Source organism: Cordyceps javanica, chromosome 1 (assembly GCF_051103115.1).
Source record: "Cordyceps javanica chromosome 1, complete sequence".
Lineage (NCBI taxonomy): Eukaryota > Fungi > Ascomycota > Sordariomycetes > Hypocreales > Cordycipitaceae > Cordyceps > Cordyceps javanica.
The window spans coordinates 8,064,416-8,081,116 of record NC_139295.1 but is presented as its reverse complement, the minus strand read 5'-3'; the positions used below and the strand labels follow the sequence as shown (position 1 = coordinate 8,081,116).

General features: G+C 54.9%; 6 protein-coding genes across 6 annotated transcripts; 1 reads left to right on the top strand and 5 right to left on the bottom strand.

Moving 5' to 3' along the window:
• Nucleotides 1-212: 212 nt before the first annotated feature.
• On the top strand, nucleotides 213-1,903 carry V2A60_002463 (glycoside hydrolase family 3 protein; the record flags this gene model as incomplete). Its single annotated transcript, XM_083253814.1, has 2 exons — nucleotides 213-248; nucleotides 320-1,903. 2 exons carry the CDS (start codon nucleotides 213-215, stop codon nucleotides 1,901-1,903), a joined length of 1,620 nt encoding a protein of 539 aa, XP_083109940.1.
• A 50-nt stretch (nucleotides 1,904-1,953) lies between these two features.
• On the bottom strand, nucleotides 1,954-4,219 carry V2A60_002462 (uncharacterized protein; the record flags this gene model as incomplete). The annotated part of the gene is made up of 2 exons (XM_083253813.1): nucleotides 1,954-3,669; nucleotides 3,722-4,219. The coding sequence occupies 2 exons, from the start codon at nucleotides 4,217-4,219 to the stop codon at nucleotides 1,954-1,956; spliced, it is 2,214 nt and encodes a 737-aa protein (XP_083109939.1).
• Nucleotides 4,220-5,092: 873 nt separating this feature from the next.
• On the bottom strand, nucleotides 5,093-7,165 carry V2A60_002461 (uncharacterized protein; the record flags this gene model as incomplete). The annotated part of the gene is made up of 1 exon (XM_083253812.1): nucleotides 5,093-7,165. The coding sequence occupies one exon, from the start codon at nucleotides 7,163-7,165 to the stop codon at nucleotides 5,093-5,095; it is 2,073 nt and encodes a 690-aa protein (XP_083109938.1).
• Nucleotides 7,166-8,214: 1,049 nt separating this feature from the next.
• Nucleotides 8,215-12,007, bottom strand: V2A60_002460 (allophanate hydrolase subunit 2-domain-containing protein; the record flags this gene model as incomplete). The annotated part of the gene is made up of 2 exons (XM_083253811.1): nucleotides 8,215-11,725; nucleotides 11,787-12,007. 2 exons carry the CDS (start codon nucleotides 12,005-12,007, stop codon nucleotides 8,215-8,217), a joined length of 3,732 nt encoding a protein of 1,243 aa, XP_083109937.1.
• A 599-nt stretch (nucleotides 12,008-12,606) lies between these two features.
• On the bottom strand, nucleotides 12,607-13,436 carry V2A60_002459 (LamB/YcsF family protein; the record flags this gene model as incomplete). Its single annotated transcript, XM_083253810.1, has 2 exons — nucleotides 12,607-13,302; nucleotides 13,365-13,436. The coding sequence occupies 2 exons, from the start codon at nucleotides 13,434-13,436 to the stop codon at nucleotides 12,607-12,609; spliced, it is 768 nt and encodes a 255-aa protein (XP_083109936.1).
• Nucleotides 13,437-14,026: 590 nt separating this feature from the next.
• V2A60_002458 (uncharacterized protein) lies at nucleotides 14,027-15,722 on the bottom strand (the record flags this gene model as incomplete). Its single annotated transcript, XM_083253809.1, has 3 exons — nucleotides 14,027-14,571; nucleotides 14,624-15,392; nucleotides 15,444-15,722. 3 exons carry the CDS (start codon nucleotides 15,720-15,722, stop codon nucleotides 14,027-14,029), a joined length of 1,593 nt encoding a protein of 530 aa, XP_083109935.1.
• Nucleotides 15,723-16,701: the final 979 nt, after the last annotated feature.

Genomic DNA, 16,701 nt, shown 5'->3' with positions numbered 1-16,701 from the left:
GTAGTTCGCGTCCAGCATGCCGCACATCACCGTCACCCCACTGCCCACCACCGCGGATTCGAGGTTACATGCGGCCTGTCACTGCCTACTTACGGGTCCCGCTACCGAGTCAATCGCAATTGTCCATTTAAATACAAGATCGACTCCGGCTGTAGGTGGTCCTGTGCGATTGATTTCTCAAAATATAGAACCTGCTAGACCATCTCGTCGAAATGACCACGACCGAGCAGCGTAAAAAGGTTGGCCAGGTACGTAGTAGTTCGCCGGCAGTCGGCTCCAGCGCCACATCCATTGCTCATCAATCTCATCAACTGGTTAGCTCTTCGCTGTTGGCTTCCACGATGTCGCCGTCAATAGCGACATCAAGTCGCTCATCCAAGACTACGGCGTCGGCGCCATCGTGCTGTTCAAGCGCAACGTCGGCTCCCCGGCGCAGCTGCGCGCCCTGTGTCGGGACCTGCAGCGGCTGGCCCGCGACGCCGGCCACGCGCGGCCGCTCCTCATCGGCATCGACCAGGAGAACGGGCTCGTAACGCGCATCTCGCCGCCCGTCGCCTCGCAGCAGCCGGGCCCCATGGCCCTCGCCGCCGCGGGCTCGCCCGACACGGCGGCCGCGGTCGCGGCGGCCACGGCCGAGACGCTGCGCCACTTTGGCATCAACATGAACTACGCGCCCGTCGGGGACGTCAACTCGGAGCCGCTCAACCCCGTCATCGGCGTGCGCAGCCCCGGCGACGACCCGGAGAGCGTGGCGCGCTTCGCCGCCGCCTGCGCCCGCGGCCTGCGCGACGGCGGCGTCGTGCCGTGCATCAAGCACTTTCCCGGCCACGGCGACACGGCCGTCGACTCGCACTACGGCCTGCCCTCGATCGACAAGAGTCGCGCGCAGCTGGACGCTGTCGAGCTGGTGCCGTTCAAGCGCGCCGCGCAGGAAGGCATCGAGATGGTCATGACGGCGCACATTGCGCTGCCGCAGCTGACTGGCTCCGAAAAGCCCGCCACGCTCTCGCCCCAGGTCATTGGCATTCTTCGCAATGAGTTCAAGTTTGAGGGTGTCATCATGACGGACTGTCTTGAAATGGACGGCATTCGTGCCACCTACGGTACCGTCGAAGGCTCGCTCATGGCACTCCAGGCCGGTGTCGACAATGTCATGATCTGCCACACGTACAATGTCCAGGCCGCCGCTGTCGATCGCGTCTGCACTGCGCTCGAGACGGGCGAAATCACGGCGCAGCGCATCGAGGAGTCTCTCGGCCGCTTGAGCAAGCTCAAGTCCAAGTTTACTAACTGGGACCTAGCCCTGGAGATGAGCACTGACGAAGCCCTCGACGACATCAACGCCCGCGGCGCGAAGCTCGCTCGCAAGGCGTATGCGGACGCGGCCACCGTCGTTCGCATCGAGGACGGCGTGCTTCCCGTCTCCCAGTCCGCCACGACCGTCTTCGTCTCGCCCGGACCAGACTTCCCCGTCGGCGGCGGCGCCGTCAACAGCGGTGACGCCGCGCACCCGACGCGCGTGCCGTGGGTTTCGAGCTCCTTTGGCGACGAGATCCGCAAGCACTGCCCCGGGGCGGAGGAGATCCGCTACACGGAGCAGCCGCTCACCGACGAGCAGTGGGCCACGATCGAGGCGGCCGACACGGTCATTCTGGCGACACGCAATGCGCGGGAGGCGCCGTACCAGCAGAAGCTCGGCCTGGCCATCGCGTCACGGACAGCGGGAAGGACGCTGATCAGCATCGCTACGTGCGCGCCGTATGACTTTTTGGAAGAAGAGGCGGTCAAGAATGTCATTGTGGTGTATGAGCCTACGCTGGAAGCCTTCCGTTCGGCGGTTGACATCATTTACGGTGCAGAGACGGCCCGGGGTAAACTTCCCGTTGTTGAGCAGAAAGTCTAGAATGGCGACTGTACATAATACTACAAATATCATAGCTGATCATCTTGCATTTACCACATGCTGTCCCCCATTCCAAATCCACCAAAATTGAAACCGCCGTCGCTACCGCCAAAGTCCATGGCGAGCAACGCGTCCAAGTCAAAGTCTTCCATCCCTGCATCGCCGCCCGCACCGCTCGTCGCCAGCCTTTCCAACGTCGCCTCCAGATACAACTGCACGTCTGCCAGCTTCTCCGTCACGGCGTTGCTCAGCGCCTGGGCGGGGCTCTCCCTGCGCTCCACGGCGCGCAGCTGCGCCACGACAAACGACGTCAGCCCAAACGCCTTGCACCGCGGGCTGCCCGTCTCGATGCGGCGCAGAAACTTGTCGCGGATCGTCTCGAGGGCCGCAAAGATGGGCTCGCGGGCCTCCCGCGCGAGCCGCGCCGCCGGCCCGCGACCGCCGCTGTCGTCCTCGGCGAGGCGCATGCGCAGCTCGAGGCCCAGCATGGTGACGATCTCGAGGGACAGCGGCGCGCGCATGCTGCCGGTCGTGTTGAGGAAGAGCTGCTCGAGCCGGCAGAGGTGCGGGTCGCCCGAGGTGGGAGAGGAGGAGGAAGAGGGGGAGGAGCAGTGCGACGCGTACGAGGCAATGACCATGGCGGCGTCGAAGCACGACTTGCGCGACAGGAGACAGCTTGCTTCGTCGGGCTGCTGCAAAAGGAACTGGCGGTGCAGCCGGAGGACGTGCAGCCGGTGATGGATGTCGAGAAAGCTGCGGTGAAAGGTGGTGATGAGAGGGGATGCCGAGTGGGCGTCGAAGAAGCGGGACAGTCTGGCACAGTCGGCCTTGAGCTCGTTGGCGAGACGAATGGTGTCGGCGTAGGCAAGTTTGTGACCGCCGTGCAGGTTTCGCGCGGCTTGTAGACGGCGGGGGAAACTGCCGCAGAGGAGCCGTTGAAGCGAGGCATCCGTGATCCGGTCGTCGCTTTGGGCGGAGGGGGGCGGGGGCGGCGCATGTTCCGCGTCGTCGGCTGCTGCGAGCTGCTCGTCGTCGACATTGTCCGGCGGCCGCGTGTCGCACGACGCGGGGTCCGCGTACGCCTGCATCGGGCCGTCCATTGCGGACAGCATGGTCAGCTCCTGGACGGTCGCCCAGAGCTGGCGCTGCAGATGGGCCTGCCGCGGCGCCATGGCCGGGAAGTGGCTCGGGTCGCGGTGCAGGCCGATGGAGAAGGCCATCTGCGTGAGCGAGCCGGAACTGATCCACGCCCGACCGACGGCCGTCATCTGCCGGGCGAGCTGCAGCAGGCAGGCGACCTGCATCCCCTCGAGGTTGAACGTTGACTTTTCCGTCGGCCCCGTCAGCCACCACTGCGCCGCGTACGTCCATGTTCTGGTCTGCCTGTCCGCGAGGGCACACTCGCCCGCGTCGTCGCTGAGCGTGGACCCGAGAGCGAGTATCAGTATCAGCTTCATTCGGAACGCCATGGAGCTGGCAGCTTGGTTCTGCCAAAAGGCATCGTATTCTTGGCGAAACGTGGGCACGTGCAGCACGCGATACATGCGCTCGTGGGTGGACAGGTAAATGTCCACCAGTGCGTCGCACTCTGCCCGCGTAGGGATGGTAGCGAGGATATCCGGGACGGGGTCACTGAGAATGGGCATCTCAAACTGCTTGATCGTGAGTCTGAGCTTGGTCACGTCCTGGCGAATCTTGGCAAAGTCGATCTTGGGTGTCTCAAATGTCAGCTCGACATCTTTTGCCCCAACATTTCCCGCATTCATCTAGATTTTTTTTTAGTAAAAAGAATTCTTGAATCATACCGTGTCTGCTCACATGCTTCGCGGTGTGAATCCAGTGGTTCGCTCCAAAGAGCTTGTTCTTGTCCGCGGTCTGGCGCAATTTCGGCTGAATCGGGACGACGCACAAGTCTGTCGCCGGCGTGACAGCCGGCCTATCTGCGCTCGCGTCCAATTTGGACTCGAGCCTGTCTATTCTGTCTTGCAGACGCGCAACCTGCTCTCGTAGATGATTAGTCTCGGCGGCCCCGTTCAACGGCATGCCCTCGGGTGGTGGTGACTGGTGCCGCGGCGCGGTCCTGGGAGTAGACGATGCCGCAGCGCCCCGGCCGCTTTCCTCGGGCGAAGGGTCGGGCGACGGCAGTCGGACCGCGTCAGGACCGTATATGCACTTTGGAGCCGAGCGGGCTTTTCGGCAGGGGCCGCAGGGCATCTTCTGGTCGCATCGCACCTTGCGCGCGCGACAGGCGTCACAGCTCTTGGCCGGGCGGCGGCGACGCTTGACGGCGTGCAGGTCTGGCAGTTCAGGTGACATCTTCTCTTTTTTTTTGCCTTTTCCCAAAACTTCTCAAGGTCACTCTTTTTCTCGCCGAATGGTTTTAGGAGCCTGGGGCGAGAAACACCGGGAGATGCAGCTTGTCGTGACCGGACTAAGATCGGACAATTCCAAAATTCCCGAGCTTGGTTGCGTAAGAAAGCCCGGACAATTTCGGCCAGCTCGGGAATTTAGACTGGACCCGATGTTGGTCTTGGAGGATCGGTCGTCACTCACAGCGTTCCATTCTCAAGTTTGTCAAGGACTTTTAGAGAAGGGTTTATTATCCAAATTCCAAACATGTTGTAGTTTCCTTCGTATTTAGGTGATTAAGCAGAATCTGGCCAAACCATCATTAGGATGTGTGATTCTTAGAAAGCGACTAGGCTAGAGCAGTCCAGGGTAGCTATGAGTAGTATTGTTGAATATGCCCGTAAAGCTTGTACCCCTTGATGGAAAGTTAATTCTTGGGTTGATTCGTAGAAGTCGAGCTTACTTGGGCTAAAATTTCGATAGTTTTTAATTTTCAATAGTCACAGTCGACATGCAGCTCCAGCCACGAGCTTGTGCTTACTTTCAGTGCCGCGCGCCTTGCTATCGTGAATCCGGATAGACGAACACATTTTCCTAGAGTTTTTTGTAACTACAGTCCGTCGCCTAGCGGTAATGTAAACAAATTTTTGCTTGGAGCAAGATATAATGAGATCAGCCGCTTCGAAGCATCGTAAGTATCAAAAGATGTCATGGGGAACTCCAAGCTCCACGACAAAATGTAATAGCGCAGATACGCCAGACCAGCGAACTCTTCAGCCGCGCCTTTGGCATACAAGCATTCGGTCCCATACTGATGACGTGGGCAATACATGGCTCCGCTTATGATAACCGCTTTTCAATGGATTCAGCGGCAATAGAGAGCGTCTCTCCTACAACGTGAACAATCTCATACACCTGGATGCCCTTGCACGTCTGAGCCCATAGTCTTAATGCGGCAATGCACAGGCGTCGTATGCGACTAGGATACTGGCTCTTTGGCCCAAGCGAGCTCTCCAGATGAGTTTCCTCGATAAGTTTCTCTATTGTAGAGAGCAGCCGCTTCTCCTCCAATGCGAGCCCACCAACACCTTCAGTCGAGACGAGCTGAAACATGTTTTCGAGCCAGTGCGTCAGCAATAGCGCGCATGCGTAGTTGCTGATGGCGTGTTGCGCACTCCAGTGTCCCATCCGGCCGCGGGCCACAAACGCTATGCCGACCCGCACGGGAATGCGTAGTGCACACACGGCGTGGAAGACCGTCTTGGTCAAATGTTCTGCGCGGAGCGGGAGGGGATTCCGGCTCGGTTCGAACGCCTGGGCGAGAACGAGGGGCTCGCGGGTGAGAAGCTCGCAATGGCTTTGCAAGCCAGCACCGAGGTGGACGTGGGCGAGGCGTAGCACCGCGGCTGAATTGAACGCCACAGGCCCATTAGCAGATGTGGATGGGTCGAGCGTAGATTCAATAGCCGAGTCCCAACACGACTGCCACGCGCTGAGGGCTTTGTCGTAGAGTGCGATGGTAGAGGATGCAAAGCTCTTTGAGGGGCTGAGTAACGGCGAAGCTGCTTGCCGCTCCAAGTAGATCTGCATCAATAGACTCTGAACAAGGAGGTAGTTGCCAAATTCTGATACTACAGTGGGCTTTAAAGCTTCTCCAGATAAGATCCGTCCTAGACACTCTTGATAGCCTCGGGGACTAGTGTCGGTCTTGGCCTTTCTCAGGCTTCGCCAGACATTATAATTTGGCGCACGGAATTCCGCTTCACTGCATGGTAGTAGCAGTTTCATCTCCGAGTTGGTAAGCTGTGGTGGTACATTGAAGCAGATAGTCTGAATGTTCAACGTGAAATATGCGGCAAAAATGGTTCGCCTTCTCTCCTCGGCTTTCCCCCACTTTGCCCAACTTGCATCCACGTCGTCGTCGAGTTGCAGATGTGACAGGGCCTCACGAGTGAGAGTCGACAGCTGGCTGCTCATCGCCAAGGCCTCTTGAGCAAATGGCCCGTCTAGCCAGGACATGGTCATGATGAGCACCAACAAGGCTTGCAGAAGCTCGACATCAAAGGCGGCGGGCTGTGACGGCGAGTGCATGGATGGCTCTCTCGATGGTGAGGCGGAGTGGTTCGTGGGTAGCTCCGCATACTGGGGGAGACCGTGAAGTAACCGCATTGTGGCGCCGATTCGTCGTCTTTCGAGCTCTTTCACAATCATGGCCTTGGCGAGAAAGTACATAGGATACCCTTCTGTGTGCTCGAAGCCGTAGAATGAACCGGTAGCAGCAAGGGTGAGAACAAGCATTGGCTTCATTGAATCAATGTTTGCTGTTGGGATGTGGAGAAAAGGCAAATGTGGGTGATAGCCACGCATCCAGCTGGCGATGAACCTCGATAGCTTTGGCCGACTCGGAAGAGTGAAGGGGGCCGGCAGTACCTCTGAGAATGCATTTACCTCGGTTTGTAGCTTTGCATAAGCAGATGAGGAGATGGTCCAAGGATTAGCCGGTGTGACATCATCAATGGTATCCAAAGGGCTCTTTTGACCCCTCATCTGTTGTGTTGGCTCCGTTGAGCCCTTTTCTGAACCGTTGATAGACAGCGTGGCGGTACGAGCTGCCTGGGCGCGGCTCCTGGTTGTAGGGGACCTAGATACAACTTCATAGTCATGAAGAAGCCCAATGGCATTCGATGAGAGGTCCGAGTCTGGAATATGTGGAGAGAAAATGCCCTGTAGGTAGTTGTCAATCACATCCGTTTCATTGGGTAGAAAGCCAAGATTAAATGCCGAAGTTTGATTGGCATAGAAATGATCATTGTCCCATTCTAGCCCCATTGTAGGATCCAGGGGCTGGTAGTTGGAGGGCGAAAATAGCCCATCGTTGTTGATGAGACCGACAGAATCTTGTGTCAACTCCATGTTGCTTGGTGGGTGCTGCTGGTTCGCGGCAGAGGGCAGGTAGCCGCCAAGATTATCGCCAGATTGTCCAGCGCAATCAGGCGGAGAGGCCGCACCAGTGGTACCGCCACCGATCTGGTGCGGTGCTGCCAGCGTACCGCCAGGTGGCGAAGACGAAAGAGCGCGAGCAGAGACAGATAGTGAGCGAGGTTGGCTGGCTCGGTTCGACCCCAAAGGGTTTGCAGCAGTTTTGCAGCTAGACAGCCGGCAATGGCGAGAAAGCAAGTCCCTAGTAGCAGCAAATCAGCGCTATTGTTCTAGTTTGCATGTCATTTGATTGGGACTGTCCAACCTACTGTCTCGAAAACATGCGACCACAGACACATTCAAAGGGCCTTTCCCGTGTGTCTATGACTGGATGAGATGTTTGAGCGAGTATCGCGTAATGGGCATCGACTCACGTGTACGCAAATGCCGTTCCAGATGCTCCTGTCGCTTGAAAGACCTGTTGCAGTATTTACACGGCGCCACGGGAATCCGCGGCCGTCCGCCCATGTTTGCAACGCGCCTCGGCTAAGCTGCTTCGCCTGCAAAATCCAGAGGAGATCCGGGTCCTTTTCTGGGCCATGACTTGGCCGCGATCGAAATGATGGTAGCGAAAGGAATGGAGTGGAGCAAACTGAAGATATGGAAGAGGTAAAATCCAATGAATTTGGGCTTTGAAACCGATAATGATGCTGCGTCTTGGCTCGAGTCTTGTAGTTGCGGAAGAGGGGTCGTCTGGTTATCTTGGCTGTGCTGTGGCATGACTGCGGAGCCACGTGACGGCAATTGCTGCAGAACTTTATCTCGATTCTATAAAACAGTTGAATCAATTTGAATAAGGAAATTGCCAAGGGTTCTTATTCTTTCAATTCTCTTGCGAGTAAAGGTTGACCAAAGTTTTGCGCGAACTGCATACTTGTCTCAGAGGCAGCCTTGCTCCAGGAACCTGCACCATCTGTAGATTAAGTGCATTTAGTCATGTACAATTTTTGACTCATTTAGAAAATTATTGTATTACATTCCGTTTATTCTTTTCTCCTCGCCTTGATCATGACTTTGCCAGGACTCACGACGCTTCCTGGTGGCTGGAGAATTCCTGCTACGACAAAGCCGACCTCTTTCTCACCCGCGATGATATTTATTTCCATCTTCATAGCCTCGAGTATGGCCACAGTCTGTCCCTTTTGGATTTCATCGCCTTCCTTGACAAGGACTTTCCAGACATTAGCATCCACAGGCGACTTGATCAGAGCAACGCTGTCGGATTCCTCGTCCCCGTCTTGCTCGGTCACATCAGCTGTTGCCAGTATTTTGGCTTCTACCCACTCCTCGTACAGCTTTTCCTCCAGCTGTGCCATCTCATTTGAGGCGACCTCCTTCTGTTTCTTCCATTCTTGGTATTTGGGGTCCCGCGCAGCTTCATCAAATTGCGCAATGTACTCATCCATGTTTATTGTCGTTTCCGTGATGTCAAAGATGAATCGTCCGACCTCAAAGTCTTGTTCGATTCGACCGTATTCTTCTTCAGACACCTGATAAAACTTGACAAGGTCGAACTGGTTGAACAACCAAGGCTTTTCTGCTGAGAAGCCGGGCCGATTGCCAGCACCGTCCCAACCACCTAGCGTGCGACCCATAAGCTGGTATCCTCCCGGTGCCGCGACGGGATATATGGCAGCTAGCGAGCCACCGAGACCAATGGAACCTCTCGGTGTATATATGCGCGTGGGGTTATATTTCTGGCCGGTAATTATGCGCCAAGGATCGAGAGGGTATAGGATAGGTGTCCCGACAAAGAAGCCGACCGCAACTGTCAACCATGAAGCCTTGAGAATGGAATCAAACACATCCTGACGAGTCGAAAGGGCATTATTTTTTCGTAAATACTCCACATTATCCGGCATGTAAGCTGCTGTTGGTCGTATATTCTCCATGTATCGTTGGTTGGATTCGGCAAATGATGAATGGTCGAGACAGACTGGCAGTCTTACCTGCCGTGCAGGAATCTGAATCCCTGCGATATCTCCGGCTTCGCTGTCTAGTTGGATTAATTGAGCCAAGAGGCTTTTTCTGGACATCTCTCGTGGGTCAAAATGGACAGTAAGAGTGGCAAAGTTTGGTTCCCCCCGTACACCAGTGAGCTGGGCACAGGTGAGTCCCTTCAAAAGAAGATGAACGCAAGCTGTGTTCCGTAGATCCGGAACCTGCTCTCCATATTCCACAATAATGCCAGTATCACCTCCTTGACGGTATGTCACCCGTGGATGGCTGCCGGAAGCCTGTACTTGATGCAGAATGGACGACGGCGAGGTTTCTGCAACTTCGATATACAAGGGAGGGATTGTGCACATGGTGCCGCCCAAGTACGTTGCAATAGCTTGCAGATAATCCTCTTTTATTTTTGACAGCCGAAGAGCGTCTTCAAATGAGATGGACTGCAGACGTACTTTATTTCCAGTTTTCAGTTGCCCGACCTTCCACATTTCCGCGGAGCACACTGTCGTTGGACAAGCGAAGCCTCCCAAGCCAGGGCGATCATGAGCGAAAATGATGGGGGATTCACCCGTAAAGTTGACACCACCATTGGGATATCCGTAGTCAAATACGTTGGATGGGTGGGATCCGCCTCCGCCACCTGATGAGCGAGCCCATTTCAACCGCGGACCAGATAAACGCACACCACTCCGGCTACTGTTGTGGCTCACAGACCACTCCGAACCATAGAGGGTTGTCTTGCCTTCGGGTGTCAAAATGTCCCCAGATCCATAGGGGCCATCGAGACATCGAATAATGATCGCATCGTCAGAGTCAAACCTTGGTAGACTTTCTCTCGGCAGCGATAACGGAGAAGCCTCTATCGCCCAGCGCCCGGATTCGGGATCAAGGGCAAGGATGTCGTTTGCTTGAAGTTTCCTTCCCTGCACGCCGCCGATACCGAGCTCTGGGGCGGTTGCTTTGGAGCCAAGGAATACGGCAACCTGTGGGAAACCACCCTTGACGGCGAGATACGTGCGAGTTCCATCTTTTGCAACTCGTCCGAGCTTCAAGGTTTGGCCTTTTCCAACGACAAATCTGGACCACATTTGCTGCTCGGTTCCGCCCACGTTCAGCGGCATATCAGCTCCGCAGACAGCCACGACGGCGGCCTCGTGGAACAGCAACTCGGGGCCGACTAGCGTAATTTCCAAAGACTCGGCGCCAGGATCGTTCCCAACCAGAATATTCGCGACTCGGGCGCTTAGATCATCCATTGGTCCACCCGGGGGAATGCCATGCCCTACGTTGACGCGACCGGGGTAGTCTTGTACAGTAGTCAAGACGCCAGGGTCGAGCACCTGTATGGAGCAACTTTCGAATCTGAATACGGATAAAGAGTTGGTCAACGTCCGGCCGTCAGCGAACATTGGCGATGCAACAATCTTGGCCAGATATTCCATATTGGTCTGTGTCCCCTGAAGAGCAGTGTCGGCTAGCGCCGTGAGCATCATAGCCTGAGCAGCCGGTCGGCCGTCTGGACTGTGAACCATGATCTTTGCGATCAGGGGGTCATAGAAGGGCGTAACATTTTGCCCGCTTTCAACCCACGAGTCCACCCGGATACCTGCCCCCTCTGCCCATCGAACGTGTTGCAAGACACCTGGGGCAGGGGCAAAATTGCGCAGTGGCACTTCAGCGTAAACTCGCCCTTCGATCGCCCAACCGTGTGGTGCTGGCTTTTCGAGGCTGCTGAGCTCACCGGAGGGGATGCCCAGTCGGCCGGCGCGCTCATTGTCAGCCTGGCGTAACATGAGATGAACCAAATCGACTCCATAGCAAAGCTCCGTGATGCCGTGCTCAACTTGCAGTCGCGTGTTCATTTCAAGAAAGAAGAAGTCGGCTGTTTCGTCATCCACGAGGAATTCCACCGTTCCGACGCTCTTGTACTTGAGCCGAGATGCATAACTTGTCGCGGCACGCATCATCTTCTGCCTCATTCCGGGCCGACGCTCGACAAACGGGCTGGGACACTCCTCAATCACCTTTTGGTGTCGTCGTTGCAGAGAGCATTCGCGCTCCCCAAAGGCAACGACAATGTCTCCATTGCCGGCAACCTGCACCTCTACGTGGCGCGAGTTGGGGAAATACTTTTCCAGAAAGACGCCGCTATTTTTGAACAGTGTGCTGCCTCGACTCTTCACCACGGCGAATGCGTCGTTAACCTCGTGCTCCGTGTGGCACACCTGCAGCCCCATCCCACCACCTCCCCCAGTAGCTTTCAGCATGACGGGAAACCCTAGTGCGCGAGCGGCCTCACAGGCTTCAGCTGCTGATTCGAGGAGTTGCGTTCCGGGGATCACCGGTACGTCGGCCGCTACTGCGATTGCTCTGGCTTCGTGCTTGAGACCCATTGCTCTGATTGACGCGGACGATGGCCCGACAAAGATGATGCCAGCGGAGCTGACGGCGTCGGCAAATTCAGCATTCTCGCTCAAGAAGCCGTAACCCGGAATTACTGCATCCGCTTTCACGCGTTTACAAATTTCCAGGATTGCGGCACTGGAATTATCGTTAGCGTGGAGCGCTATACCCGAGTCCTTGAACAGCCAGTCAGTCATACCCATCTGTGTAAGCAGTGCCATTTTCGCCCGGAAGCAAAACGGATTCATCTGCTAGTTTCGAATGTAGTGACGTTGCATCCGCGTTTGTAAAAATCGCAACGCTGTGAACGCCGAGCTCCCTGCAGGCCTTGATGCATCGGACCGCAATTTCGCCCCTGTTCGCTATCAAGACCTTGCGAAGATGCCGCAAAGGCTCTGGGTTTGTGTCGATGATGCCCATGGTATATCGAGTAAGATGAAAGATCAAGCAATGCGCCAAGTGCGAATAAGCTTCATTGCGATATGCGAGATGTCGAATTCTTTATATATAACAACAAGCTTTCAACCCATGTGCTTGGTGGTAACTAGCTTGTTCCGAAAACTGCCCCGCGCATTGGCTTCCCCGCTTCCCCATGAATTTCCCCGCAGGATCGGGGTAGAAACTACATTGTGGTTAAATGGCTGATGAAACGAAGCGGCGTTCAATGTTGAAAAGGTGCCTTTCTGGGCGAAAGGAGGAATGACCACTGGCCCTCTTATACTTTTATTTGAAGTTTCATCTTGCAAACCTGAAGTGCTCCAACTGTCGCGAACGCTTGCCGGGCAGTGGTGCTAGTAATTCAGAGTTTTGGGGAGTGAGAGTTCCGGACGAACGGCTCTCTGTCCCTTGGCAAGTGTACTAGATAACATTCACCAAATGCCCAACAATTCACATTTTACCCTTTGGACCCGTACTTTGAAAACATCCCAGATACTGCATGGACAGTCAAAATTGCCTGGATAGCTGTAGTTGGCCCTTGACCGAGTTGAAATGTACTCTGGCTAAACTAGGGGCCCATTTTACCCAAACTTTGCCTTGTTCGCTTCATCTACCGCTTTACGCACCGACTTTGCATTTTCCAGGACGGTCGGAACATCAGAGTGGATGCAAATGCTAAACGGCTGCCCGTTGAAGCCCAACTCGACCTCATTTCCCTGCGTATCCTTGGTCGTGCCCTTGGAGGCCGCACCAGAAGCACGCTGGTAACACAATTCTGGCGTAGAGGGCTGCGACTGCGCCCTGGGAATGAGTTTTCCCTCGGGCGAATAATCGATATCCACGTACAGCTCCCCCTGGAACGGAATTCCCATCTCGGCGCACATGCGCTCTTGCTCGACATTCTGGCAGGCATACACAGGGACTCGAAAAGTCGCGCAGGCCTTCAAAACGGCGCGCATGATGGCGGTGTCTCGCTGCATGTAGAAGAAGAGCTCACCGTGCGGTTTGATGTGCGAGAGCTCGACGTTTTCCGAGTCCAGCATGGCCTTGAGTGCGCCGACCTGGTACAGGACCATCGCGTACATGTCTGCAGGGTCAATCTCCATCTTCCGCCGGCCGAAACCAAACAGGTCCTGGAGGCCCGGGTGCGCGCCAGCCTTGACGCCGTGCTGCTTGCACAGGCGGATTGTTTTGAGCATTATGGACGGATCACCAGCGTGATATCCGCAGGCGATGTTGGCGGCGTCGATCAACGGCATGAGCTCCTCGTCGGGGCCCTTGTAAGGCAGCATCAGTATCCGTTCAACACAATGGGTGCCCTAGATGATGAATAAATTACCATTTTCCATTGGCCAAAGCCTTCGCCCATGTCGGCATTTATCTCATATTTTTGAGCCAATCCGGGAGCCATGGTGACGTTCAGAATTGCCAAGGACGGTTGGACTTTTAAAAGGCGATTGTGTTGCTGAGAGCGTATCAAGGTTGCCTACGCGCGACTGTGACTTTTTAGTTCCTTATATTATTCTATTTGCTTCTCCAAATGATCCATCCTGCACGTCGATGCCTCGCTCCAATTAACAGCAATATTGTAACCTCCACATAAGTCGCCCCTCTGTTAGGCTTTCGCAGTAAGTTCAATAGCTCGGCGGCGGCCCGGTAGTTGGGGTAGAAATTCCATGCGTCTAGTTAGTTGGGGTAAAAATTCCCGTCCCCAACTTCGGCAATTGTGACGGGACGTAATGCCAACTTATTGACGGGGGTTGATCGTTACTCAGTAGGTATCAAGCCAACGATGCGCAATGTAAACTCAGTAAAGATCATTTTGTGAGAGGCCAACTACTCATTATACCATCACCTACCAGGTATCAGAACAGTAGCTTGCAATATTACCGCTACCTATACTCCGTAGTAAACGTCAAATAACACTAAGACGCTCTGTGTGAGACATAACCTTGTAAAGTAACAACAAACTCGTACAGACACACTTCTACTCTGCTTCTGCTATCCATCGTTGCCCGCCGACAAGGCCCCTTCGAGATGATATCCTGCAAACTGCCTTGCTGGCACCTTTTTATCGAATAGCAAATCAAGCTCTTCATACGTTCTGCCCCTAGTCTCTGGAACACGGAAAAATGCCCACACAAAACACAAACCTGCCAGCCCACCAAAGAAGAACCCCAGCTTGCCCTGTAGGTTGGCTTGTGCCGGGTTGATCATGTATGGAATGGCGATTGTCATGACGATCCCCAGGCACCCCTGCGCAGCAGTCGCCGTCGCAATAGTTTTCGACCGCACCCGCGTTGCCGAGCACTCGGCCAGCAGCACGAAGCAGATGGGGCCGATGGAGATGTCGTAAAAGAAATTCCAGACCAACATCAACGCCGACTCGGCCCAAATAGCGCCCGCAGGCCGCCCCGGCACACAATCCAGGATGCCTATGATGAGTTGTATCACAACGAGCATGAAAAGTCCCCAGACGTAGAGCACACGCCGACCAACATTGATCATGAAGGCCCATGAGACAAGTGTGCCCACAAAGCCGACAGCTGCTCTGTTATTAGCGAACTAATCCTGTGTGAGATTAGAAGGGCAGTTTACCTAGAAATCCAACGCTCATGTTGAAAGCCTGGTCAGTAGGCAAACCAGCTTCTTCGAAGAAAACAGTGCCGTAATTTATCAGGTATATGCCACTTAATACCTGGATGCAGTATACACCTACTGATATTTCCGTGCGCCGCAGATTGACCGGTCGAAAGCAGTCGAGATACGTACTGCCAGCTTCGAGCTCTTGCTCCAGCCGATCCGTCTCAACTATAAATGCCAAAGACGCCGCAATATTTACCGAGGGTGAGGCGAGTCTCCTGAGCGCCTTTTCAGCATCAGCAAGCCTATGCTTGCGGACGTACCACCACGGGCTCTCTGGTATGAATGCTAGACCTGGGAGAATGACCAGAATCCAGAACCACTGCAGCGCAAAAGGAATGGAATAGGCCCAATGATCTTCCCTCTTGGAAGTCCCTGCCGTCACACCGTTCGCGAGGAGCTGGCCCATGACGAAGCACAGGTTCACGTACGAGGTCAAGTGGCCTCGCAGCGCCGTCGGACATACTTCCGACGCGTAGGCCGGCGCAATCACGACAAACATGCCCAGAACTAGTCCGGCCAACAGCTCTCCTGCCAACAGTACGGGCAGCGAGCGAGAGAAGAATTGGATGAATATGATGCCAGTCGTCAGGAGGACACAGGCAGTAAAGGTGATCTTGCGGCCGAAATAGTCCATGGGGTAAGCTGCAAAAATGGCTCCGACTACCTGTCCAACGGGTGAGCCCATTGAAAGTCCTGTTTGCCACGCGGCGTCGATGTTGTACTGTTCTCATCAGCGTTGCAGCTCGCCCTTCCTCGCCAGCATCGCACGTACGCCATCTTTGTAGGGATATCCGTAATCGCGCTTGAACTGCGGTGTCGCGTACAGATTGCCCACCAGCTGCGGATCAAAGGCGAGCATGATGACGCCAATGGAGACAAATGCCGACCAGCCTATCGCTTTGGGGTAGAGCCTGACGGCCTCCAGAAAGCTCATCCGGTGCTCGGCGCGGATGGCCTCGACGACGTCCGCCCGGTTGCTATCAGCAGCACTGCCATATCTGCCGACGGTGCCAACCTCGGTCTTCAATTTTCGATGAGCGTCAGTAGACATGCCGCTGTCCGTGCCGTGTGGTTTGATGATGTGGGCGGCAGGCGAGCTGGACGCACGGTGGGATGGCGATGCATTTATTAGTTATGCCGCCGTCACACCATCTTCTCCAGCTTGTACCACCGGAGCAACCATACCTTTTTCGCCGAGCTTCACCGAAGCCAAGACTCGGGCGTATTTTTATGCATGGTGGTCGCCGCCAACCTACTTTGTAGATCCAAGGGCAAATAAGCTGCAAGCCACTGTAACGTTAATCTGGGTGAGGGTGAACGGGCTGAAGTGAATGCACGGAACTATTCCGCTCGTCGGGGATCCTTTCCGTAATTCTTTAGACACTCAAGGCACTTCTTGATCATTTTATCTGGCAACCATTCGATGCGATAATGCATGTAGATCCGGCAGGCATAGAAACCCAACGGGGTTCTTGTGTGTTTGGCCTTCGCTCCCTGCTGGCCGAGAACAGGAATGCGGCAAAGGAATGCGCCCATATACACAAATTCATTTGTCAAGTACATTTGTACATATTCACATTGGCAGCTTCAGAATCCATCGATCATGCGATAGCTCGCTACGCAAATATCTGCTGCCCGGGGGTTTGTATAAGCCATCTACTTTTCACTGCAGAGAAAACGGGCATCGTAGTTTTACCAGCCTTTTCTGCTCAAGTACTGTTGCTTAGAGCACGATTTAGAATGATTTACCTGAAAAATTAGCAGAGGATTCAACTCAAGTATCCACACTATTCCTTTCACTAGGATGTAAGCTGACAGTTGCAGTAGTGTTGGATCCTAGATTTTGAAGCTAGGTGAAAGCCAGATTGGGATATAACCGGCATCAGTATATAACGAGATCAAGCGTAGGCCGCCTTTCCTCTTTTACTGTATGGTTTCTCTCATCAACACGATAGATATGCAATTGGCAACGATATTACTCCTTCTGGTCGCCGCAACCGCGAGCACCCATGCTGGACGGGCCAGTGGTG